The sequence below is a fragment of the Dunckerocampus dactyliophorus genome, chromosome 9 (genome assembly GCF_027744805.1).
Source record: "Dunckerocampus dactyliophorus isolate RoL2022-P2 chromosome 9, RoL_Ddac_1.1, whole genome shotgun sequence".
Classification (NCBI taxonomy): domain Eukaryota; kingdom Metazoa; phylum Chordata; class Actinopteri; order Syngnathiformes; family Syngnathidae; genus Dunckerocampus; species Dunckerocampus dactyliophorus.
Window position 1 is genome coordinate 7,950,603 of NC_072827.1, and position 27,182 is coordinate 7,977,784.

The following is a 27,182-nucleotide window of genomic DNA, read 5'->3' on the forward strand; positions in this document are numbered from 1 at the left end:
TCATCAATCAGCATATACATGCTAGGCTCATATACATCATATACATTCATATTTTGCAGCCCTAATTTTTAATGGCTCTATAGCATTCCTTGGGCCGATAAAAAAACAAGCTACGGGCCGGACTCAGCCAATGTCAAACCAATGTTTTAATTAGACAACAATGAAAGATAAAAGTGACACCTTTTCTTGTATTTTTCTTTTTGTCAGGTTGTTGATCGGTGCCCCCAGAGCCAGAGCTTTGGGCAAACAGACGGCCAATATCACCGGAGGACTTTATAAATGCGACATCAGCCACTCCCCTGATTGTCAGCGCATTTTATTTGACAGTGAAGGTGAGAATTTAGAATATCCATCCATCCGTCCGTTTGCTACACAGCTTTAGCAACTTCAGTATCACAGCTGAGGGCATTCCTGTTCACGCTTTTGTTTTGTTTCTGTGTCAACTTTGAAAGAGGACATCCGAGTTGAGAACAAGGAGAACCAGTGGATGGGGGTGACGGTCCAGAGTCAGGGACCTGGGGGAAAGATTGTGGTAAGTCAAGACTGATGGATAACAACATGATAATGAAATTGTATTAATGTGTCATTGATACATTCAGGCCAAACTTAACCTGATTAAACTACTTTTGTTAAGGTTATTTAACACATTTAAAGTATAAAATGTGTAGCTACTCACCACTAATCAATGATAATGGAAGATGATGGATGAAGACATTGAATGGGAGTCACGGTGTAGCCTTTAGCCTGGTCATCAGCCTCGCGCTGGAGCAGGAGTGTTCAAACGTTTCCCAGTGAGGGCTGTGTACTGAAAAATCTAAGGATGCGGGACCCACTTTGATATTTAACAATTTGTAAACCTACCCATGTAGATATGCTCCGTCAGGCTATACATATTTAAATAAAAAAACAGCCTGCATCTCAGCTATGTGTTACGGTCTTCCGTCATTTATAGTGGTTAGTTGTTTCCCAACCCGACCGTGATGGATGAATTTCCACAATATAGGATTCAGTGTTAATGAATGGAATATTTTCATAGTTAGAGCATACAAACCCTATTTATGACTTTCTAAATACGTTTTTTAACATTATTAGAGCCTTGTAGCTACGTGCTGAAATAACACGCCTATAGTCACCTTTAAATTCCTATTATTCATTGTTTACATCACATTGTGCAACTCTTTTGCTGCAGGGACTTGAGACAGCCGCAAGTTTGCAAGCTAGTGAGCTAACAGGCCAGCAAGCTAACGAGTTAGCCTCAAATTTATTTCTTCCAAACTTAAGAAGCCAAAAACTTAAAAAACTTAAAAAAACTTTCACATTAGAATGAGAGAACTTTTTTTCACTCTATCATGTGGGACATGCCATGGCTGACTTCATGACTTCATGCAGTGGTAAGGTAATGCAATGTAAGCTAATATCTCAATGTTTTGGGTCATTACTGCCGCCTAGTGGTCAAAATACTACATATCACTTGTATTTCAATGTGTGTACCACCAAACAGCCATCATCTATTCATTAATTAATTCTGGAAAAACAACAGTACAGCAAGAGAGTGATAACTGAACAAAGGACGACTGTGTAGGTGACAAAACGAATTATTATTGTCAGCTTTTTCACCTCTGCTCGTTTTTCCATTTTTGCTGTTGTCGCTTTTCAATTTTACAATTTTCTTCTCGTATTTTTTTCCCCCCTGAACATTGTGACTTTATTATTATTATTACTATTTTTGGTAATATTAAAATTTTTTCAACTTCATTTCAATATTCCAACTCCACTTTCCAAAAATTGCAACTTTATTCTCTGTTTTCTTTCTTATATTATGACTTTAAAATATGTTTGATATTGAAATTCTGTTCTTCAAAACTTTTTTTTCTCATAGTGTTATGACTTTATGCTTGTAAAACAACTTTTTTCTCTTAATATTATGTCTTTATTCTCAAATTTGTAAAATTACTGCTCTTTTTCTATTTTTGTCACTGTTTTTGTTAGTTTTCTTGTTTAATTGTATTTTTAAAATGTGCCGAGGGTCGATGAAAAGCTAGTGCTAATGTGGCCACACAAAAGATGTAGACATAAACTAAAGACATAAAAATGTACAAATTGTGGGCTTTCTAACAGTGGTACGTGTATACTGGACACTTTATCTGTACTATCACTTATTTATAAACTATTACCCACTTATGGTGAATAGGGTGCGGGAAAAAAACAGCTTATTTTTAGAGAAAATTGTTTTGTTAGCAAAAATCTGGGAATTTTGAGGGTCCATGAATACTGACTGTGTGGGTCCACTCTATTATACAAGTATTTATGCATACATTTATGTCCAAAATTCATCATACACTGTTCAAGGTTTGAGATAAAGTGAATTTTTATTAGTTGTTAAGACAAAAATGTTACAAAAAGGCTGTATGAAATGGTGTTTTTTTGGTCATTTTCCTTATTTTTCTTTAATAACGTGCTCTGGATTTTGAGGAAACTTTTGCAGCATTTTGAAGGCTCCTGGTAACTTGCAGCATAATCTAGAACATTCTAGTCAGCTCTACATTTCAAATACTGTATATGTCTTCACTGAGAAAGGGTATGAGTAATTTTAGACATGGAACTTTTTGCAAAAATGTAAAAAATAAAAAAAATAGCAGCTAATTCTCCTGTAAACAATATGTCCTAATCTATTGAGGAAAAGGCTTCTTGAGACGTCATCTGTACTTCTGTGAAGAAGGTGTCGGACGTTTCGCTCCTCATCCGAAGAGCTTCGTCAGCGAACTAATAAGTGCTGCTAGCTTAGGCCTTAAATACAGTAAGAGTGGGCGGAATTGGTGTGCCAACACCCTCCTCCTATTGGTTCCTTACACTAAGCCTGGGCGGAGTAGTGGTATAATCATATCCTGTTATTAACACCTCCGATAAAAGGGAAGTGTCGCTCACTGAATTGGGTATGAACGACTCTGGTACTGGCTCGTTAGCATCTATTGTTCTGGCTCGGCCCTGGCTTCACCTCATTTGCAAGACTAAGAGCTGTGGGTTTTGGTCTCAGTAACCTGCTGAACACAGGGTCCAAATTTGTTGTTGTTTGTTGTTGTTGTTTGACAAAAATAGCTATTTTTGTCAAACAACAGAACCCATCATTGAATCGGAATGGTGGTTTGAGGTTTAATTTGGACCCTGTGTTCAGCAGGTTACTGAGACCAAAACCCACAGCTCTTAGTCTTGCAAATGAGGTGAAGGCAGGGCCGAGCCAGAACAATAGATGCTAACGAGCCAGTATCAGAGTCGTTCATACCCAATTCAGGGAGCGACACTTCCCTTTTATCGGAGGTGTTAATAGCAGGATAGGATTATACCACTACTCCGCCCAGGCTTAGTGTAAGGAACCAATAGGAGGAGGGTGTTGGCACACCAATTCCGCCCACTCTTACTGTATTTAAGGCCTAAGCTACCAGCACTTATTAGTTCGCTGATGAAGCTCTTCGGATGAGGAGCGAAACGTCCGACACCTTCTTCACAGAAGTACAGATGATGTCTCAAGAAGCCTTTTCCTCGATGGACAACTCCTGTACGACTGAGAGCCTACACAGACGTCCTAATCTATTGCCACTATATTGTCTCATTTCCAACAAAAAAAATAAAAATTTGCTTGAAAAAAATAAAGCATGAATGAATTTGTGCTTTCTGCGATTGGCTGGCGACCAGTCCAGGGTGTACCCCGCCTCTCTCCCGAAGTCAGCTGGGATAATAAGCGGCGTAGAAGATGGATGAACGGATGGATTTTGTGCTTTACTTACGGTATGCTCTCTTACAACATATAGCAGGGTGTCAAACTCAATTGCACAGGGGGCCAAAACTCCATCCATCCATCTTCTATGCCGCCTATCCTCACTCGGGTCGCGGGTATGCTGGAGCCTACCCCAGCTGACTTCGAGCGAGAGGCGGGGTACACCCTGGACTGGTCACCAGCCAATGTCAGGGCACATATAGACAAACAACCATTCACACTCACATTCATACCTATGGACAATTTAGAGTCTCCAATTAACCTAACATGCATGTTTTTGAAAAAAACTCCTGACTGTGCAGCCAACATGCTAACCACTATGCCGTCGTGCGGTGAGCCAAAACTCAAAAATAGTAGTTCGTATGGTCAGATTTTGAGCAAATGTCTCATTAGCACTGATGAATAGATAAGGAAGCTGCCTACACACCTCTTATCCCGGTTCCCCGCACGCACAGTGACGGGATTGGAACATACCAATATAATGCACCCCTGTGGTTGCGTGCTCAGGTAGGGACAAAATGAGCATGACAGCTGGCAAATGTGTTTTTATGTGGACATGCTGGACATTTTTTAAAAACTTGACTCCAGACATTTTTTGTACATCGGAGTGGGGTAATTTTTTTGTGTCTGTTCATTCCTGCTTGAAGTTTCTACTCTCCGATAGTCTGCGGATATACGACTATGGTTGTTTTGGCATAGTTGTTTGTTTCAATAAAGTGATTGTTGATCGACCACCTCTTTGTCATTCTCTCAATGTCCGGGGGAAGAGCTACAATATTTTATATGAACAAAAAAACATCACAATCCTTCAGATGTGTAACCCGGAAGAGTTTGCAGTTGTGGAATGGGCAGGTTCCGCTTTTCCCAGCATGCTTTGCTGTAGTTTAAAATGATCACTTTTGAATGTGTTATGAGTCTTTAAGGTGGTATTTTGTACATACTTAAAGTGCTGCCGTCTTCAGACTTTCGGTCTGAATCTGGTACCCTTATTAAGAATTGTTGTGAATTTCGAGCAATCTACAATATTGTTTTCACTTTTAAAATTAAAATGCCAGAGGAGAAGTTCATATCTGCGGAATTGCTTAATTACGCAGATCACTGTAAGCACTTAGTTTGATAAGGCCGGCGAGGCGGGCCAAGTCAATGCTATTTTCCAAACAGCTCCGGGGGCCGGATGAAATTGCATTGTGGGGCAGATTTGGCCCCGGGGCCTGAGTTTAACACGTATGACATACAGTGTTTTTAACGACATTTTAACGACAGATGTAATTAGATGTAAGCTAGTAATGTGGCATACATGGGTGTCATGGTTAAATGAAAACCTCTCTGATGGTGTCAATCAAAACGTATTATCTTTGTTAATGCAGTTCAAATACCACATTCTTGCTGGACCTCAGCAGATGGGGCGGGTGTACCTAATGTTGTGACCTGTGTTGTGTCGCTCTAGACGTGCGCTCATCGCTACCAGAGGCGCATGTTTGTGAACACGCCCCAGGAGGCCCGTGACATCACGGGTCGCTGCTATGTGCTGAGCCAGGACCTGACCATCGACGATTCGTCTGACGAGGACGGCGGCAACTGGAACTTCTGCGAGGGCCGGGCCAGAGGCCACGAGATGTTTGGGTCGTGTCAGCAGGGTCTGGCGGCCACGTTCACCAAAGACTACCACTACTTGGTGTTTGGAGCCCCTGGGGCGTACAACTGGAAAGGTGTGAAGGCATTAAAGCTTAAATGGAATGAATTGACTGATCACCGACTTTACACTCAGGCATCGTGCGCGTGGAGCAAAAAAACGACACCCTGTTGGAGATGGGAGTGTACGATGATGGCCCTTATGAAGTTGGCGATGAGCACGCCTTGAACCCGGAGCTTGTACCCGTGCCTGCTAACAGCTACCTGGGTGAGACACCAGTGCGCATGGATGCCTTTGCCAGTTGCTTTACAGTCTTCCCACAAACATGATCAATAACAAGTACAGTATCTACTGTATACTATTTTATTTATATTTATATTTATTGTCTATATGTGCCCTGCGATTGGTTGGTGACCAGTCCAGGGTGTACCCCGCCTCTCACCCAAAGTCAGCTGGGATAAGCTCCAGCATACCCCCGCAACTCTAATGAGGATAAGTGGCATAGAAAATGGATGGATGGACATATATATTTATTTGTTTTTTTTTATTGATTTGTTTGTTTGGGCTGCATGGTGGTCTAGTGGTTAGCATGTTGGCCACACCGTCAGGAGATTGGGAAGATGTGGGTTTGAGTCTCCGTTGTGCATCTCTGTGTGGAGTTTGCATGTTCTCCCCGTGCGTGTGTGGGTTTTCTCCAGGTACTCCGGTTTCCTCCCACATTCCAAACATGCATGTTAGGTTAATTGGCGACTCTAAATGGTCCATAGGTATGAATGTGAGTGTGAATGGTTGTTTGTCTATATGTGCCCTGCCATTGGCTGGCGACCAGTCCAGGGTGTACCCCGAAGTCAGCTGGGATAGGCTCCAGCATACCACGACCCTAGTGAGGATAAGCGGCATAGAAAATGAATGGATGGATGTTTTTATTTATTTATATTTAATTTTTAAACCTCTACATTTTTATTTACATACACTAAGTCCGTAATACGTAATGATAAATGTTATTTACCTTTGAAGAGTAGTGGTCGAGCATACGTCGTTGTGGTGGAGTTGGAGGAGGAGATATTGAAAAAAAGAGGTAGTGTTCTGTGGGTGGTGTAGAATTAAGCAGGCCTATTAACTCTTCATAAACTTTAATCACACGCTCTGTCCGGGTTGTATCATACAGCTACAATGAAGCTTTCCTCTCTCCTCTTCCTCTTCTTCCGCTACCTGTTGGTCCCATTAGCAGTGTCACAGTGCCCTCTACTGGTCAAGCATGTAGCAGTATAAATATGGAGTTCCAAAAGGCAAAATACATGAAAAAATAGACCAGTCAGCTTGTGTTCGTATCTCCGAATGTTCGCATGTCGGATGTTTGTAAGTTGGGGACTTAGTGTATATGTATTTATATATTTATTTGTATTTATTTTTTTAACCTCAACCTTTTTATCTACATATGTTTCTTTATATATTTATTTATTTGATAAATGTAAAAATTTGTATGTATTTATTTCCATTAGTTTTTTCTACATTTTTATTTATTTTTGAAATTTCTCACATTTTTTTAATTTCTATTTCAAATTCCTTAAAAAATGTGTTTATGTACATATTTTTATTTTTATATGCATATATATATATATATATATATATATATATATATATATAAATACACACACACTAGGTCCCCAACTTACGAACACCCGACTAGCGAACATTCGCGGATACGAACACAAGCCGAATGGTCTATATTTTATTTTATTTTGCCTTGTAGTCGCTCAATAAGTATTTATACTGCTACTGTATATGCTTGACCAGTAGAGGGCACTGTGACACTGCTAATGGGACCAACAGAGGAAGAGTTAGACGCTGGGGAGATAAAGCTAAATGGAAAGCTAAATTGTACAACCCGGACAGAGCGTGTGATTAAAGTTTATGAAGAGTTAATAGGCCTGCTTAATTCTACACCACCCACAAAACACTACCTCTTTTAGAAGAGTCTAACGACGATGACCATTTGTCCTTTTTTTCAATAACTCGTCCTCCAACTCTACCACAACGACGTATGCTCGACCACTTGTCTTCAAAGGTAAATAACATTTATCATTACGTATTATTATATCACTTTTATTATTGTTTTTTTCATTAATTATCCTCGTTTAATATTACTACTGCATCCAAACTCATATTTACATACATACACATATACTGTATATGTATACACGTACATGTAATACCTATATCATTGGTAATATTACCTTTTCCCCTACTTAAGAACAATTAGACTTAAGAACACTCATCTGGAACCAATTGTGTTCGTAACTTGGGGACATATTTTACAGCTGTTTAATATGATGAACTTGTGTGTGGCCATACTTGCTGCCAGGAAGCCATCTGTCATCCTGTTAGCTGTTAGCTCCATCTGTGCTTGTTTTGCCTAGAAAGCCTCAACATATGTTTGGCCGGGGGGTGAGTGGGTCATAAAAGATGCACTGATGCTGAAGAAATAAAAAAAAAAAAATCACATTAAAAATATTTAAATTGTTACTACAAAAAATCAGTATTACAACTGCTTTTCAGTTTAAAAAAATAGAAATCAGAGGCAATCTGCCAAAGATAATATTTCTTCAGTGAAAATTTAAACAACGTGCTAAATCAACATCATCGTCTGTTTGACATTTAGGATTCTCCCTGGACTCGGGTCACAGCATCACCAGGAGGCGTGGCCTAACAGTGGTGGCTGGAGCACCACGAGCCAATCACAGCGGAGCCGTGCTTCTGCTGAGAAAAGAGAACGAAGCCTCGGCCCGACTGGCGGTGGAGCACACGTTGTACGGGCCCGGGCTGGCGTCCTCTTTCGGATACGACGTGACCGTGGTGGACCTGAACGGGGACGGGTGGGTCACGTTGTGGTTAACCCCCCCCACCAAACATACAAAGTTGAAAGAAATAATGATTTCATGCCTTGGCATTGGCATCCAGATGGCAGGACATCGTGGTGGGAGCGCCCCAGTTCTACATGAAGGACAGGGACGTTGGGGGTGCTGTTTATGTCTACATGAACCAGGCCGGACGATGGGGAGGGGTCACTCCTCTTCGTTTAAACGGGACCAGAGACTCCATGTTTGGCTTGGCAGTGGAAAACATTGGAGATGTCAATCAAGACTCTTACGAAGGTCTTTTAAATGCTGCTTTTTCTTTTTTGCTGACTTTGCAGTTTGCTAAGTGGCTTTTTCCCCCTCCCTCCATCAGACATTGCCGTTGGAGCGCCCTATGATGACGGCGGCGCAGGACAGGTCTACGTTTACCACGGCACTGCACGGGGAATCATCACCAGCCCGGCTCAGGTGGCATTTATTAAGATAACTCTCTGAACACTGCAGTCCAACCTAGCCAATGCAGTTAAAGACACGCTATGGACCAACTGTTAGTTAGTGCTCCTGGGCTCTGAACGCATTGCATTGCCGCCATTTCACACTTCATCATCGCTGTTATGTGGTTGAATATGGCCTATTATTGGTCTAAAAAATGCATAGTGAACCAAATTTGATGTATTTTTGGCCTAAATTAAGCATTTTCAAGCATAAAAATGACTAAATGAAGTAAAATACAAATATAAGGCATTCAGAAGATGCATTGTATTCGACACTGGTCACTAGGTGTCAGTAATGTTACATTGATGAGACAATAGCCACCGCAGGAAGTGCTATACAGAAACAGGAAGTAAAAGAGGAACAACAACAAGAGATGCTCCCAATGCTAACCACTGATCTAAAAAAAAGACTGGATCGAGCAACCTATTGTTTTCACGCGCCAAAATTTGAAGCCAGATTTTTTCGATCGCCGCCATCTTGGTGAGACCACCTTACGCGCCACAGCTTTGTGATTGTGCTGGTATACGAACGCAGATTTGGTGAAAAATCATCAAAAACATCAGGAGTGCCAGTGAAGGAAGCGAGGATGAGAAAAACACAACTTAAAAAGCACTTCCCAAGAACCTTCCACTCGCAAGTACTTTTACTTGGCACCTTTTTTTGACCTGATATATGTGCCACTACTTGAACGGCTTTGCTTTGAAAAGTTCTCGAAATGTAACCAAAAGTTAAAGTATGAACTTTGATGGGTGGTTTTGCAAGAATTTTCTAGTTACACCTTCCTGTAACAACGAGGCCTTTTTTTGGTGCCTAGCCTAGCAATCAATGATAAAATTATTTCTATGCAGTTTTTTACAGTAGGCTTTGAGTATTTGCACTTATCTAATGTCTTTTTGTACCAAAAAACAGCTTTTTTAAAAGCTACCACAACTACCAAGTTACATTAATTCTGATACCACACGTGATTCACGCAAAGGTAGAAGACATGTGACAAAATTTCTGCTTTCTTCCTGCCTTGACCATATCCTGAGATAAAAAAAAATAATGGTTTAGGAAAATAATTAGACAAAGATAGACTTTAAATTTCGTACGTAAACAATGTTTGCAGGGTGCCACACAGCCAATTTTTCGTCCGTCTCGAAGCTAAAATACATCTTACTAGCTTGATAAATGACACAAAGCGTATAAATCTGAGTAGTTATAACCTTTAGCAGTTGATTTTGGTGGCTATACGATCAATCGAAGTTTTACCAGTGCGTTGCCATACTGTTGTCTCACAGCAAAGTGGTCTCACCAAGTTGGCCGCCGCAAATTTCCATTGGCTTCAAAAATAAAACAATAGAAGCTCGATCCAGTCTTTTTTTAGATCAGTGATGCTAACATGTGTGAGTCTTATTGTCTTATTTTATGTATGAATATGTGTGAATAATATGTCTTATTTTCTCTCATTATGGCTAGTATATTGCGTAATAGGAATGCAAAGGTGACTACAGAGGTAGTTAAAATACAAAAATGTATGTCTAGAGGGCGCTAATAATGTTAAAAAACATATTTAGAAGATGGTCAACAGGTTTTCGATGCTTTAACAACGAAAATATTTCATTTAGAAATAAGGAATGCTACGTCACGGAAATTTGCTGATCACGGTCGGTTTTAAAACAATTAACTGCCATAGACGAGGGATTACTGTATTAACCAAAACAACATTAGCATTTTTGGGAGAGTATTTGCTAGTGCTAACACACATTACAGGTGTCCAGGCTGGTCCACCAATATTATAAAGCGCTAAAGTACAGTAGGTGATCTGGGGTTGCATTGGACGCACTGTTCTCCTAACTGTACTGTTTTCAAACATGATTTCTTCTATGCGGTATTTTTGTATTTTAAACGTTTTTACTGCCAATTAAGGTCACTCTTGAGTTTATAAGGTACAGTAGACATTGTATATGTAACTACCAAACTAAAAATATGTTACATACTGGATGAATATGCAGTTAGTTTTTGTTTTGTGTGCACATAACTTGTCAGACTTGACGTTTTCCCGAATGTAAATGTGATAATTAGGGTTGATTAAGATGATTGAACAAGTTTGGCAATGGATTTTGTTGGTGAGATTAGAATAAATTTGAATAAAATAGTTTATGACTTTGTTATTGAAATTCTTTCTCTTTGTTCTTCTATTTTGTTGCAGATTATTTCTGGCAAAGAACACAATATTGGACTTTTTGGTTATTCCCTGGCAGGGAACATGGACCTGGACAGTAACTCCTATCCTGACCTGGCTGTGGGCTCGCTGTCAGACTCAGCTCTCATTTACAGGTTTGGATTTCCTGCTTTATGATACCATATTTCTTCAAATTGTTGCCTGGTACCTGTATTCACTCAACTGCAGAGAGTAACAGGCATTTATTTATTTATAAAAAGGAGCCCTGTTTGATTTATACTAATACACTTTTATAAAAATGCTATACAGTTATTTTATTTATTTTAATTTTGAATAAAATATTCCAATAATAAGTATAGTAATGTATCTATAGATACAATTAAGTAATATAACATAATACACAACAAAAATATAAACGCAACACTTTTGTTTTTGCTGCCATTTTTTATGAGATGAAGTCAAAGATCTAAAACTTTTTCCACATCCACAATATCACCATTTCTCTCAAATATTGTTGACAAATCTGTCTAAATCTGTGATAGTGAGCACTTCTCCTTTGCTGAGATAATCCATCCCACCTCACAGGTGTGCCATATCAAGATGCTGATTAGACACCAGGATTAGTGCACAGGTGTGCCTTAGACTGCCCACAATAAAAGGCCACTCTGAAATGTGCAGTTTTGTCTGTGAGGTGGAATGGATTATCGCAGCAAAGGAGAAGTGCTCACTATCACAGATTTAGACAGATTTATCAACAATATTTGAGAGAAATAGTGATATTGTATATGTAGAAAAAGTTTTAGATCTTTGAGTTCATCTCATAAAAAATGGGAGCAAAAACAAAAGTGTTGCGTTTATATATTTTGTTGAGCGTAAGTTAATAAGTTGTATTTATACAGACCTCGGCTCATTATGTGTTCAGATGTATAAAATGAATTATTGTCCTGTTAAAAACAATCCCATCAGAAGCCACTTTGAGGAAATACAGTCAATATGATGAACATTAAATCTGTAGCGACTGATTTAGCAACGATCATTTCAGGGCAAGACCAGTCGTTAGCATCCACCGAAATGTGAAAATATCCCCACGGGAGATTGATCTGACAAGGAAAAACTGTGGAAACAACATTTGGTAAATATTCCAAGCATACGGTGTGGTGTAATGATGCAAGTATTATAACTGATCATAAACGTATTTCTGTCTGTAGCTTCACTGTAGACGCTTGCTTCAGCTACAAAGCAAACCCAGCAACTTACAACCCAAAACTAAGTAAGTAAATCTAAGTATTTGAAGTACCGGTAAGTAAATATGATTATTTTTCCAGCAAGGCTTTCAGGGTGTTCTCATGATGTTCCTCCTCTTCTGCAGCTATCAGCTTTTCTGTGGAGGCGGATGGAGATCGCAGGAAACAAGGCTTGCTGTCCAGGGCGGTGTTCTTGAACAAATCCCACTCCGAAACAGAACATCACTTTAACGGTACCTTGGACCTGCGAGGGCAGAAACAGGAAACGTGCATCAAGATAAAAGCCAAGTTAAAGGTGAAGCACAGAAAAGACATATTCAGCCGTCATTGGGCAGCCCAATATTTTTTATTAAAATAAAGTATAAATAAATAATAAGTAATATTAATAAAATAATTTTGAAAATACATTATAATAATTATATATAATATTATATATAATATATTATATTTTACTCTAAAGTATTGTTATATTATTGAAATATTAAGATAATTATTTATAATAATATAATAATTACTAATAATTACGGGACCCGCTCATCCTAATTCTTTATTTAGTAAAACCTTTTTGGAGAGCTGTACGCTCCAACTTTGTGGCTTGGGAAAGTTGTTCCAGCACAAAGCAGTGGCCTATGACCTCACTGATGCCCCCGTCAATGAATGGACAACATTTCCCACGCCCACACACCCAAATCATCACAGAATGTCCTCTTAGGAGAGTGGGAACTTTTCTCGCCACAAAGGGAAGAACCAATTGGTATAAAATAAAGTTATATTATACAGTAAAAGGATATAAAAACATTTTAAATAACATCAAATAAGTGCAATACATTAAAAATAAATATCATTCTTGCATTTTGACTTATATTGGGCATCACGGGCAAGTGTCCCAATACTTTTGTGTACATGCAGTATAGTAACTTGCTTTTGTAACAAAATATAAATACATTTGGACAAAAGTTTGTCCACCCCTCCAATAGACCATCATTCGCATTATTGCTATGTTATTATTATTATCATTACTTTGTGGAAGTCCAGTTTTTTTATAGCAAGTATCACAGTGCCTTGCAACGCGTGACAGCAATACAGCAGATCCCTGCTTTTCATGGGGGTTACGCACCGAGACCACCAGCGGAATGACGAAAAACCGAGCCAATAAGAATGTCTGTATTTCACACGCGGCTCACTCCTTCCCCTCCAAACCCTCCTGCTAGGTTGACGTTGACCTTTTTCTACGATTTGGGATCAAAATTTGCAATAAAAATGATGGTTGTAATTATTAGATTGCATTCAGCTCCAGAACTCTCCCCTTCTCTTTTCAATTGCCATTGTTGACTCGCCACACAATCCGGGTTTCATCAAATGAACACATTTAAAGTATAAAATGTATAGCTACTCACCACTAATTCATGATAATGGAAGATGATCCATAATCACATGGAAAAGAAGTCACGGTGCCTGGTTGTCAGGCTAGTACTAGAGGTTGGCAGACTAGAGAAGCCGCGTCTACATAATCTACACTGCTTGCTATTCCAGTAAGGATTTAGCATCACATATGAACTTGTGTTCACTTTGTTGCAAGTTTTGAGGCCAGATTGTCTCACTTTTACATCTCACATCAACTATGGTGTGTTTAAGGACTGCCAAACACTGTGAAATGTCAATGCTTGAGGAAAAGACACATCATGTATGCATTATTACTGACTTATGGTGACTGAGATGTGTTTTCTGCAGAAAAAACATCCTTTTTTGGAATAAATGAAGACAAATTTTTTTGGGGGGGGGGGCAAAAACCTGAGAATTTGTGGGGTTCAGAATGGTGAATATGTGGTGATTCACAATTTATTGAGCTGCACGTGTACATTGTTACCCTTGCAGGACAATATCAAGGACAAGATGCGGAGCATTCCCATCGAGGTGTCAGCACAAATAGTAGGTACCAAGCGTCACAAGACAAAGAACGGCCTCCCCCAGCTGATGCCCATTTTAGATTCCTCTCAGCCGACTAAAGGAATCATTCAGGTGAAACAAGGCTGTGATCATTTTCATCATAACATTTATATAAGATTAGATATAGACACTCCTCATCAAAATGTTATGAACAGTTGAAAAATGGCAAGAATGTACATATTGCACTGTTGAATCTTAAGTAGGCTCAAAGTAGGGCTTCAAAATGCAAAAAGAAGAAATGGGAATGAGACAAAAAAAAATGTGAGTAAGCAATTTATTGCAAAGAAGCATTGAAGTGAAATAGGCTGTTCATCAGATGATCAAAAGTTTAAGAACACAACCTTTAAAAGGCAAAATCTTGGCAACAATGTCTATTCACACTGTCATGATCTCTTGATGACAAAGGCAAAAAAGCTTTCTTTCTTTGAACGCGTTGGGATTGTTGAGCTGCATAAGCAAGGCCTCTCGCAGCGCGCCATTGCTGCTGAGGTTGGACACAGTAAGACAGTCCTTGGAAACTTCTTCAAACATCCTAAGTGTTATGGAACAAAAAGTACAAGCGGTAGACCCATAAATATGTCACCAGTCCTTAGCCGGATGATCCCATTGGCTGTCTTCCACGACACGGACCATCCTTGGCCCAATGAAGGTTGGTACTTGTGCCGAGCGCAGTCCAATAACCATCAGACGCCATCTGCCGGAGAAGGCTTTTAACGCCTTCAAAGGTCATAAAATTTGCTATTTGGAATTTTCGCGAATGCACCAAACATGGGACATTGAAAGGTGGAAGAAAGTTTTATGCTCTGATGAGAGAAAATGTAACCTTGACGGTCCTGATGGCTTCCAACGATACTGGCATGAGAATGAGATCCCACCTGCAATTTGGGCCCCAAGATTTTTACGTTAATGGAATCACGGACGGAATCACAGAATTGGCCAATAAAAATGGAATTTACTGTTAACGTTGTGTTTTAGCGCTTTACCACTTTAATGTCAGGAGCCTTTTACAAGCCCGATGACGACGTGCAGGTTCTGAGTGAAAAAAGAAGAGAAGCATGTTTATTGTTGTACCCAGCTCATCTTAACCTTAAACTTCACAAAGGACTTCTTCCAGAGGAATAAGCTCACTCTTTTGGACCATCCTGTGCATTCTCCTGATCTAAATCCAATGGAGAACATTTGGGATGTATGGCGAGGGAAGTTTATAAAAATGGACATCAGTTCCAGACAGTGGATGACCTCCATGAAGCCATCTTCACCACCTGGAGCAACATTCCCACGAGCCTCCTGGAAACACTGGCATCAAGCATGCCCTAACCCATTTTTCAGATGATTAACAAGAATGGTGCAGCTACTCATTATTGACTTTTTTTTCAATATTTTATTTCTATTTTATTGGTGTTTCAGTTTTTTTTTAGCAATGATCTTAAACTTTTGATCAGCTGATGAACAGCCTATTTCACTTGTTTGCAATAAATTGCTTACCTAAAAAAATATTTTGTCTCACTTTCATTTCTTCTTTTTGCTTTTTGAAGCTCTACTTTTAGAACCTCCTTTAATATCCAACAGTGGAAAATATCTATTTTTGCAATTTTTCAACTGGTGTTAAAATTTTGATTAGGAGTGTGTGTGTGTGTGTGTATATATATACACACATATGTATGTATGTGCATATACATATCCTGTATATGTATATATATATATATATATATATATATATATATATATATATATATATATATATATATACAGTTGTGTGAAAAAGTGTTTGCCCCCTTCCTGATTTCTCTTTTTTTTGCATGTTTGTCTCACTTAAATGTTTCAGATCATCAAACCAATGTAAATATTAGTCAATGACAAGACAACTGAACACAAAATGCAGTTTTTAAATGAAACTTTTTTATTATTAAGGGCGAACAAAATCCAAACCTACATAACTTCAATGAGATGAATTGAGATCTATCAGTGTTGAAAAGGTCATAAAGCCATTTCTAAAGCTTTGTGACTCCAGCGAACCACAGTGAAAGCCATTATCCACAAAACACCGAACAGTGTTGAACTTTCCCAAGAGTGGCTTGCCAACCAAAATGACCCCAAGAGTTCAGCAACGACTCATCCAAGAGGTCACAAAAGACCCAACAACAACATCCAAAGAACTGCAGGCCTCACTTGCCTCAGTTAAGGTCAGTGTTCATGACTCCACCATAAGAAAGACACTGGGCAAAAACGGCCTGCATGGCAGAGTTCCAAGACCAAAACCGCTGCTGAACAAAAAGAACATTAAGGCTTGTCTGAATTTTGCCAGAAAACATCTTGATGATCCCCAAGACCTTTGGGAAAATACTCTGTGGTCTGACGAGACAAAAGTGTAACTTTTTGGAAGGTGTGTGTCCCATTACATCTGGCGTAAAAGTAACGCCACATTTCAGAAAAAGAACATCATACCACCAGTAAAATATGGTGGTGGTAGTGTGATGGTCTGGGGCTGTTTTGCTGCTTCAGGACCTGGAAGACTTGTTGTGAAAAATCCTGAAGGAGAATGTTCGGCCATCTGTTGGTGACCTCAAGCTGAAACCAACTTGGGTTCTGCAGCAGGACAATGATCCAAAACACACCAGCAAGTCCACCTCTGAATGGCTGAAAACAAAAACAAAATGAAGACTTTGGAGTGGCCTAGTCAAAGTCCTGACCTGAATCCTATTGAGATGCTGTGGCATAACCTTAAAAAGGCGCTTATGCTGGAAAACCCTCCAATGTGGCTGAATGACAACAATTCTGCAAAGATGACTTCCACAGCGCTGTAAGAGACTCATTGCAAGTTATCACAAACGCTTGATTGCAGTTGTTGCTGCTAAGGGTGGCCCAACCAGTTATTAGGTTTAGGGGGCAATCACTTTTTCACACAGGGCCTTGTAGGTTTGCATTTTTTTCGCCCATGATAATAAAAAGTTTCACTTAAAAAGTGCATTTTGTGTTCAGTTGTGTTGTCATCGACTAATATTTACATTTGTTTGATGCTCTGTAACGTTTAAGTGTGACAAATATGCAAAAAAATTTGAAATCAGAAAGGGGGCAAACACTTTTTCACACCACTGTGTATATATACCTGTATATTGACAACTCATACTGTATACACACACACATATTTATATGTATTACATATACAGTCCATGGCTCATTGTTTTTATATGTTGTTGTAGTTGAATTTTGTAAAGGAAGGCTGTGGAAGCGATCACGTTTGTCGCAGCAACATGAGGATGGACTACAAGTTTCTGTACAAGCAAAGCAACCAAGACATTTACACACCATTGCCCATGTGAGTAGTCAGTTTTGATGCATCTTCATGATTACATAGAAAGGTAAATATATCCAATAGCATACAGGTGCTCCTCGGTTTACGTTCCTAAACTGTGGTGGAAGTGGAGTTTTTGTGCGGTACTCGAAGTGGGAATTTGTACCAAAATGATAGCTAAATGAACTCCTAAATCACTCACACATGAAGAACATATCAAATACACAGATGCAAAGATGATTATTGCTATTATTCCAAAGTTAGTGGTTGTTGTTGTTGTGTGTCCACAGCAGGAACAACGTGCCCGTGTTTCACCTCAATTATGAGAGGAAGGACTTGGCTCTGTGGCTGAGCATCAGCAACGTCAACGGCGACGACGCCTACGAGGCCAAGCTGACGGGCTCCTTTCCCGACACGCTGTCCTACTCGGGAGTCCGCTCACATCGCAACACGGTAAAAATGAAAAATAATGCATGTTAAAAATAATAATAAATAAGTTCATAATAATACTGAGCAATAATACTGAGGTTGTTGCCCCAGTGACACAGATAAGTGAAAGAAAATGGATGGATAATAATAATAATACTAATACTACACTACTTCTACTACTATTAATAATAATCATATGATAATTATAATAATAATAACTAATGCTGAGATTGCTGTCCCTGTGACCAGGACCCGGATAAGCGGGAAAAATGGATAATAATAATGATAACAATAAATAAATAAACCCGTTGATACCCGTTGCTGGGCAGAATAATAAAAAGCATGATGCACGTATAGGTTTACACTTGAGATTCACAATCACGTCTCTGCTGTGTATTAAATATAAAATATGAATACTATCGCTAAGATTAAGTTCAAACATACAGTAATACTTTTAACTTGTGGCCATTACTGGAGAACATTTTCAGATTTTCTTCCCCGTGTTTTCATAATTGTCTCATAAGCAAACGAGTGATAATAATTATCATGAATTAAATATGATCATTAATTCATAGTTCATAAGCTAACCCTTTTTTGTTGATGAGCATTTTATATCAATTTATTCTCTTTAAATGCTCTTTTTTAACTGAATGGAATGAAATTAACACACAAACCTTAATTTGGTTATTTTATTATTATTATTAATTAATTTATAAATATGATTTAACAATAATTATTTTCTAAAATATTATCATAAATGTTCCTTTTTTTTTGCACCAATTGGATGAGAGAAATCACACCTGTCTAGTGCCTCTGAATAAAACATTTCTCTTTAACGTGACCAAGAAAGCAATAGTGACAGGTGGGAGTGACTTCTTCACTCTGATCTCGTCAAACGTCAAGCGTTCTACCACTTTTCCACAGATGGACAAGCAGATCATCTGTGTCGCCAATCAAAATGGCTCCCAAGCCGACTGCGAGCTCGGTAACCCGTTTAAGCGGGACTCCCAGGTACAGAACCACATTCTTATGATGGCACTTTTTCATGTTTCTGAGGTATGAGGTGCTTCTTTTCCCCAAAAGGTGACGTTTTACATCATCCTGAGCACCTTGGCGGTGACTCTGGACACCACAGAGATTAACATCGACCTGCAGCTCCAAACGTAAGCGTAACGTAACCGCTGCCGCTCCAGTTATCTATCAGTCATACTTACTTTGTCTTTGTCGTCTTGCTCTTCAGAACCAGCGTACAAGAACGCCTGGCCCGCGTGAGAGTCAAAGCCAAAGTGATGATTGAGCTGCCGTTGTCCATCACTGGGTAGGTTTCCGTCTGACTGCATGGAGACGACGTGTTGACCACCAATGTGACGTTTTTTTTTCCACTCGTGTCCTTCAGAGAAGCCAGTCCTCATCGTGTTTCATTCGGAGGAGTCGTGAGAGGAGAGAGCGCCATGAAGACGGAAGAAGACATCGGCAGTTTGGTCAATTATACCTTTAGAGTATGTTGATTTCACTCAGGCTTGACATGCACCTCCAAAAAAATCCTCAAGCTGGTGCGACACGGACCGTTCAGGCTGGGATTGGTCGGCTCTTGTTTATCGTGGCTATTGTTGCTGGGATTACATACTTATCACACATTGAACCGGGGGTATCCAGGGGCCATTTGCACCTACAGCACATTCTAAAAATATAATTTAACAAGAAAACTAAAAAAAACATGTTTTTAATTGAAAAAGCCACAGTAATTTTATAAGAAATAAAGTCAAAACATTAAGAAAAACAGTTGTAATCTAACGACAAAAAGTTTTAATTTTAGGAGAATAATGTCGTAATATTATGAGAAAAAATAATAAATAAATAATAAATCATTATGGTAGAATAGAGTTTAAATATTAAAAAAAAGACTTTAAAAAGTTGTAATATGAGAAACAAACAAAACAAAATAAAGTTGTCATTTAGGGAAATTAAGTTGCGGGAAAAAAGTTTGAATGTTACGAGCATAAAGTCAAAATATTATGGGAATAAAGTCATAATCTTGAGAAGAAAATTTACAAGAAGAAAGTTGAAAAAAACAGCTGTAATTTTTCGAGAATAAAGTCAAAATATGAAGAGCAAAAGTTGTAATCTACCAAGAAAAAGTCATCATTTTATGAGGATAATGTAGTAATATTATGAGGCAATATGATGTCATTTGGTTTAAATTTGGTCATTTGGTTTAAACTGGTGGTTTAAATTAAACAGGTAGGTGTTCTCACCTGCTAACCTCGAGGTCTGCCGCACGTCCACCGGTGCCCATTATGCTAGCTGCAGGGTCATCAGCTGGGGACCACCATTCACAGATTTTTTGCCTCTTAACCCGGAACATCTCCTGGTGGCGGGGCAGTGAACAAGGATGTCTCCCAGTCACCCCCCGCAGCTGGCCTTCTCAGGAGCTGCTCACTCCCCGTGCCTTGGCCAGCCTCCTCAGCCAAAGCCGGAAGCTTGTCTTTTCTGCCTCCTCAGCCAGTTCCTTGGTAGCTTCATGGAGCTCTTTGCCCTTCAGCCCCAGTTCTTTAAGTAGGCGGGTTGTTGAGCCTCCCACAAAACCCCTGTATCTGCCCTGAGATAGCGCGATCTTACATCCTGATAGGGTGTGTTGTCGGGAAGCACTGATGGTCCCACAGAGGTCACAGGCCTGCTCAGTGTCCAGCCACTGTTGGAGGAAGCTGAGTCGAGCCTGTGGTTAGCCCAGTTTACCACCCGAGTCACAGCCCCCCTGCCACGTCATCCAGCGTCCCTGCTGCCCTTGCGCCACTGCCTTGACCCTGTACTCTTCCTCAGCCATCTCTGTCACTTCAGAGATCACAAGGTCCTTTCTGTCTCTTCTGCACCTCCTCTTCAGCTTTCCATTTCCTGCCAGTTACCACGCGGGCCTTCATGTCCCTCACCATTTCATCTGCAGAGTCCCTCCGCTTCATCACCAGCCTCGCCTTCTCCTGCCTGTACCCTGTGGTGATCGATTTCAGGGGAAGCTGGAGTATGTTGTTTCCATACAGGCTGGCCGATGAGTGGCACCTTGGAAGCCCTAGCCACTTACGGACAAACAAGCTGGCTTTTGCTTCTATCTTGCTTACAGCCGATGACGTGACCTCGCACAGCTTCAGAGGCCACATTATCCTTGGGTACAGTGTGAAGTTGAAACACCAGACCTCTTACTTTCCAGGCAACTGGCTTGAATCCATCTTAGCCCAGCCTGCTGAGAGCTGCTGCAGCGTAGTCTTCCCTATGTCTTTGTCTGAGAGGCTGGATGTATATTGCCTCCCCAGACTGCAGATGGGCTGGTCAGCAATTAGTGGAATGTTTTCCCCTCTGATGGTAAATGTGACCCTATCGTTGTTAAAGTTCAAATATTAAAGAAAAAAGGCATTTAAAAAAAAAAGTTGCAATATGAGAAGTAAACAAAACAAAATAAAGTAGTCATTTTTGAAAAATTTGGTTGTGGAAATGTTACAATGGTATGAGAGTAAAGTGAAAATATTATGGCAATAAGGTAATAATTATGAAAAGAAATTTTACAAGAAGAAAGTTGAAATTGTTAAATCAAAAATGGAAAAAACAGCAGAATAAAGTCCAAATATTAAGAGAAAAAAGTTGTAAGGTAACGGGAAAAAGTTGTCGTTTCGCGAGAATAATGTTGTAATGACGAAAAATAACGTCATTTTAGTAGCAGAGTAGCAAAGTCAAAATCAAAGTCAAAGTCAAAATATTAAAAAAAAGAAAAGAAAAAATACGTTCTTTTTTTTAAAGTTGTAATATCATGAGAAACAACAACAAAATAAATAAAGAAAGAAATACATTTTTGGAAAATTAAATAGCGGGAAAAGTTATAATGTTACGACAATAAAGTCATAATTACAAGAAGGAAATCTACAAGAACAAAGCTGTACTTTCACGAGAATAAAGAAAAAAAAGTGGTATTGTAACGATTTAAAATTTGAAATTTTATGAGAATAAACTCGCAATATAATGAGGAATAATATTGTCATTTTAGTAGCATCGAGTTGAAATAAAGAAAAAGTAAGCTATTTTTTTTAAAGTCACAATATCAAAAGTAACAAACAAAACAAAATAAAATTGGCATTTTTGGTAAAATTGGTGGGGAAAAAGTTATAATATTATGGTAATAAAGTCATAATATAAAGAAAAGAAAATTTACACAGATTATTTAAGAAGAAAGTTGAGCTATTTGGAAAAAACAACAGCAAAAATGGGGAAAAAAGAGCACAGAGTGAAGTTGATACTAATAATAGGCATTTTCACCTGTACGACAAAGGTGGGATGCAGTTTTTTCTTGAAATATATGTAACTTCTTAGCATATCTACATGTGTTGCTTTACTAAATATCAATATAACTTCTTAGCATATCTACATGTGTTGCTTTACTAAATATCAATATAACTTCTTAGCATATCTACATGTGTTGCTTTACTAAATATCAATATAACTTCTTAGCATATCTACATGTGTTGCTTTACTAAATATCAATAGAACTTCTTAGCATATCTACATGTGTTGCTTTACTAAATATTAATATAACTTCTTAGCATATCTACATGTGTTGCTTTACTAAATATCAATATAACTTCTTAGCATATCTACATGTGTTGCTTTACTAAATATTAATATAACTTCTTAGCATATCTACATGTGTTGCTTTACTAAATATCAATATAACTTCTTAGCATATCTACATGTGTTGCTTTACTAAATATCAATAGAACTTCTTAGCATATCTACATGTGTTGCTTTACTAAATATCAATAGAACTTCTTAGCATATCTACATGTGTTGCTTTACTAAATATTAATATAACTTCTTAGCATATCTACATGTGTTGCTTTACTAAATATCAATATAACTTCTTAGCATATCTACATGTGTTGCTTTACTAAATATCAATATAACTTCTTAGCATATCTACATGTGTTGCTTTACTAAATATCAATAGAACTTCTTAGCATATCTACATGTGTTGCTTTACTAAATATCAATATAACTTCTTAGCATATCTACATGTGTTGCTTTACTAAATATCAATAGAACTTCTTAGCATATCTACATGTGCTGCTTTACTAAATATCAATATAACTTCTTAGCATATCTACATGTGTTGCTTTACTAAATATCAATAGAACTTCTTAGCATATCTACATGTGTTGCTTTACTAAATATCAATAGAACTTCTTAGCATATCTACATGTGTTGCTTTACTAAATATCAATATAACTTCTTAGCATATCTACATGTGTTGCTTTACTAAATATCAATAGAACTTCTTAGCATATCTACATGTGTTGCTTTACTAAATATCAATATAACTTCTTAGCATATCTACATGTGTTGCTTTACTAAATATCAATAGAACTTCTTAGCATATCTACATGCGTTGCTTTACTAAATATCAATAGAACTTCTTAGCATATCTACATGTGTTGCTTTACTAAATATCAATAGAACTTCTTAGCATATCTACATGTGTTGCTTTACTAAATATCAATAGAACTTCTTAGCATATCTACATGTGTTGCTTTACTAAATAAAGTGGCAAAGTTGCATCCTTTCATTTTTCACTATGTGGCCCTTGTTAGAAAACATTTTGGCCACCTCTGCGTTAACCCGACTCTTGTAAGTTTAATAATGCTGATGCATTTATTTATTTATTTATTTTTTATCAGATTAACAACTTGTGGGAAACTTCTGTCAAATCGTCCCTGCACATCCAGTGGCCCAAATCCACCAAAAATGGCAAATGGCTTTTATACTTGGCGAATATGAACGCCAAGGAAGGTTCACATGATGTCCTTTGCACGCCGCAGTCCGAGATCAATCCTCTCAAACACATCCAGGTACTATTTCATACCGATTGCACTTGGAGAAGAAACGTTCTTTACAACAAATCACGTGTGTTTCAGGAGATGTCAGTATCCCGGACAAAGCGGCAACTTGGACAGAAGAAAACAGCGAGGTCATTGTCAGACAAAAACAGGATTTTGGTGAGTTTTAGCAACAACCACGCTCATGAAAACAAATGACACAAAATTCTTAAAGTTCTTAATTTACAGGGCAGGGTTGTGGTAGCTAACGATCCTATTTGATACTATATGTGTTATTATTACTATAATACAGATATTATGATCATCATTATTACAGTATGTGAATACTTGGATAAAGTAAAGCATCTTGGCAAATTAAGCATTTTTCCAAAATGTTTCGACAAAATGTTATAGTAGATCAAACTATAGGGTAACATTGTTCCATGTAATTATCATATTTTGTGTCATGTGTTGTGTGTCATGTGTTGTGTTAAATGTGTTATTATTACTATATAATGTTGGCCACACAGTCAGGAGATGAGGAACACCTGGGTTCGACTCTCCGTTGGGCATCTCTGTGTGGCGTTTGCATGTTCTCCCCGTGCGTGCGTGGGTTTTCTCCAGGCGCGGATTTAGAGGGGGGTGTGGGGCGTGTACCCCGTTTTGAGGCACCCACGATTTTTTTTCCCACAATAAAACGCTAAAATGGGTTTCTCCTAGTACCGGTAATTTTATAAATAGACTGTTTTGGCTTGGACTATATATTCCAAGGATAAAAATAACAACAAACTCTTGAAATTAAGGACATAAAATTGGCCTCAGATATCACCAGATTGCAGGAAATGAGGTCTAATTTAAAAAATTTTGACCCCCCCACTCCATTTTCAGCTCACACACCCCCCCTTTTCAAAAAAGCCAGATCCGCCCGTGTTCTCCGGGTACTCCGGTTTCCGGTTAATCGGTGACTCTAAATGGTCCATAGGTACGAATGTGAGTGTGAATGGTTGTTTGTCTATATGTGCCCTGCGATTGGCTGGCGACCAGTCCAGGGTGTACCCCGCCTGTCAGCTGGGATAGGCTCCAGCATGCCCCCGCGGCCCCAGTGAGGATTAAGCAGCCGCCATAAATGAATGAATGAATTGTTACTATATTATGTATTTTATTATTATTATTATTATTTGAATAGTTGGATAAAGTAAAGCATCTTGGCATATTAAGTATTTTTCCACTATTTTCCAAAATGTTAAAGTTGCAATACATCAAATTAAATAATCTGTTTTCAAGACTTTTAGTTGTCGATGAGAAAGATTTGCTGTCATGAAAGTATAACGTGTGCCTGAGGTTGATAGCAATGTTTCTATGAAATCCAGTCATGGATGGAATATACTGTAAAGCATGATTGTGGAATACTCGACATCAAAATGATCTATTGGAATTTCATGGAATTCTACTTCCTTCAATTTGAATTTGAATTGCAATCCTGCTTCATTCTGCTTCTGCTTCATTCATTGAAATTGATGTAACTGAACTGGAATTTGGGAGATATTGTCAATGTAATTGTTCATTTTGCACAAGCTGGGTATGTCAACGTTGAAGCGTCTTTCCCGTGCAGGCATGTGGGAAGGACTTGCAATGTGTGGTGTTGCAGTGCCCCCTGCAGGGCCTTGATGGCACCACAGTGGAACTCAGAGCTCGTCTATGGAACGCCACCTTTCTGGAGGTGACATTTTTGACTTTATGTTTTTCCAGCATCTACAGTACAGTGGTGTAAAAAAGTGTTTGCCCCTTCCTGATTTCTTAATTTTTTGCATGTTTGTCACACTTAAATGTTTCAGATCATCAAACAAATTTAAATATCACTCAGTGACAACACAAGTGAACACAAAATGCCGTTTTTAAATGAAACTTTTTATTATTAAGGGAGAAAAAATCCAAACCTACATGGTCCTGTGTGAAAAAGTGATTGCCCCCTAAACCTAATAATTGGTTGGGCCACCCTTAGCAGCAACAACTGCAATCAAGCGTTTGTGATAACTTGCAATGAGTCTCTTACAGCGCTGTGGAGGAATTTTGGCCCACTCATCTTTGCAGAATTGTTGTCATTCAGCCACATTGGAGGGTTTTCCAGCATGAAGCGCCTTTTTAAGGTCATGTCACAACATCTCAATAGGATTCAGGTCAGGACTTTGACTAAACTACTCCAAAGTCTTCATTTAGTTTTTCTTCAGCCATTCAGAGGTGGACTTGCTGGTGTGTTTTGGATCATTGTCCTGCTGCAGAACCCACGTTGGTTCCAACAGATGGCCGGACATTCTCCTTTAGGATTTTTTGGTAGACAGCAGAATTCATGGTTTCATTTATCACAGCAAGTCTTCCAGGTCCTGAAGCACCAAAACAGCCCCAGACCATCACACTACCACCACCATATTTTACTGTGGTTATGATGTTCTTTTTCTGAAATGCGGTGTTACTTTTACGCCAGATGTAAAAGGACACACACATTCCAAAAAGTTCAACTTCTGTCTCGTCAGAACACAGAGTATTTTCCCAAAGGTCTTGGGGATCATCAAGATGTTTTCTGGCAAAATTGAGATGAGCCTTAATGTTCTTTTCGTTCAGCAGTGGTTTTGGTCTTGGAACTCTGCCATGCAGGCTGTTTTTGCCCAGTGTCTTTCTTATGGCCTTAACTGAGGCAAGTGAGGCCTGCAGTTTTTTGGATGCTGTTGTGGAGTCTTTTGTGACCTCTTGGATGAGTCGTCGCTGCGCTCTTGAAGTAATTTTGGTTGGCCAGCCACTCCTGGGAAGGTTCACCGCTGTTCCATGTTTTCACCATTTGTGGATAATGGCTCTCACTGTGGTTCGCTGGAGTCCCAAAGCTTTAGAAATGGCTTTATAACCTTTTCCAGACTGATAGATCTCAATGAATCTCAGTTAAGTTATGTTTTAACAAGGGGGCAATCACTTTTTCCACTCCGCTGTATATTATTCTAACTAGGTTTTTCCAGCAAGATGTTAGTGGCCATTGCTGGATTCACACACTAAGTGGTGTTTTTACGCAGGATTACACCTCCCTGTCGTCGGTGGACATTATCGTGAGGGCTTCACTCATGCTGCACACTCAGGCCACAAATATGATCCTCACGACCCCCAACACTGAAGTAAGTGGATCAGATGCCAGCTAGTGTACGTTGTGTTAACCTCACTTCCTGACACTGTAAGAGCTGCGCTGGACAGTGGGTTGACAGCACGGGTATTTCAAACCCCGGTGTGTGCAGGACTGGACTGCACGGCATGAGCACCCTGAACCTGTGATGTGTGTTGCAGGTGACGCTGACGGTGTTCCCAGAGAGTACGGTGGCACAGTATGGCGGCGTGCCGTGGTGGATCATCGTGGTGGCTGTTCTTGCAGGCATCTTGATCTTGGCATTGTTGGTGTTTCTACTGTGGAAGGTGAGTGGAAGGTGGTCGGGGAAACATATGAGCTCCATAAGAGACA

The 27,182-nt window shown here is 39.0% G+C and overlaps 1 protein-coding gene across 2 annotated transcripts in view; it reads left to right on the forward strand.

Annotated features, from left to right (window-relative positions):
- itga6a (integrin, alpha 6a) overlaps positions 1-27,182 on the forward strand; it is a 48,371-nt gene that overhangs the window by 16,105 nt on the left and 5,084 nt on the right. For both annotated transcript variants that reach the window (XM_054787793.1, XM_054787795.1), the window contains exons 2-24: positions 208-332; positions 453-532; positions 5,220-5,481; positions 5,541-5,672; positions 8,068-8,281; positions 8,367-8,560; positions 8,637-8,731; positions 10,950-11,077; positions 11,965-12,054; positions 12,131-12,192; positions 12,292-12,461; positions 14,042-14,185; positions 17,314-17,429; positions 17,696-17,858; positions 18,759-18,845; positions 18,918-18,997; positions 19,075-19,152; positions 19,231-19,333; positions 23,549-23,719; positions 23,786-23,866; positions 25,299-25,406; positions 26,746-26,844; positions 27,011-27,136. In XM_054787793.1, coding sequence (XP_054643768.1) covers positions 208-332; positions 453-532; positions 5,220-5,481; positions 5,541-5,672; positions 8,068-8,281; positions 8,367-8,560; positions 8,637-8,731; positions 10,950-11,077; positions 11,965-12,054; positions 12,131-12,192; positions 12,292-12,461; positions 14,042-14,185; positions 17,314-17,429; positions 17,696-17,858; positions 18,759-18,845; positions 18,918-18,997; positions 19,075-19,152; positions 19,231-19,333; positions 23,549-23,719; positions 23,786-23,866; positions 25,299-25,406; positions 26,746-26,844; positions 27,011-27,136 — 2,908 coding nt within the window. The remainder of the gene's footprint in view (positions 1-207; positions 333-452; positions 533-5,219; positions 5,482-5,540; positions 5,673-8,067; positions 8,282-8,366; positions 8,561-8,636; positions 8,732-10,949; positions 11,078-11,964; positions 12,055-12,130; positions 12,193-12,291; positions 12,462-14,041; positions 14,186-17,313; positions 17,430-17,695; positions 17,859-18,758; positions 18,846-18,917; positions 18,998-19,074; positions 19,153-19,230; positions 19,334-23,548; positions 23,720-23,785; positions 23,867-25,298; positions 25,407-26,745; positions 26,845-27,010; positions 27,137-27,182) is intronic.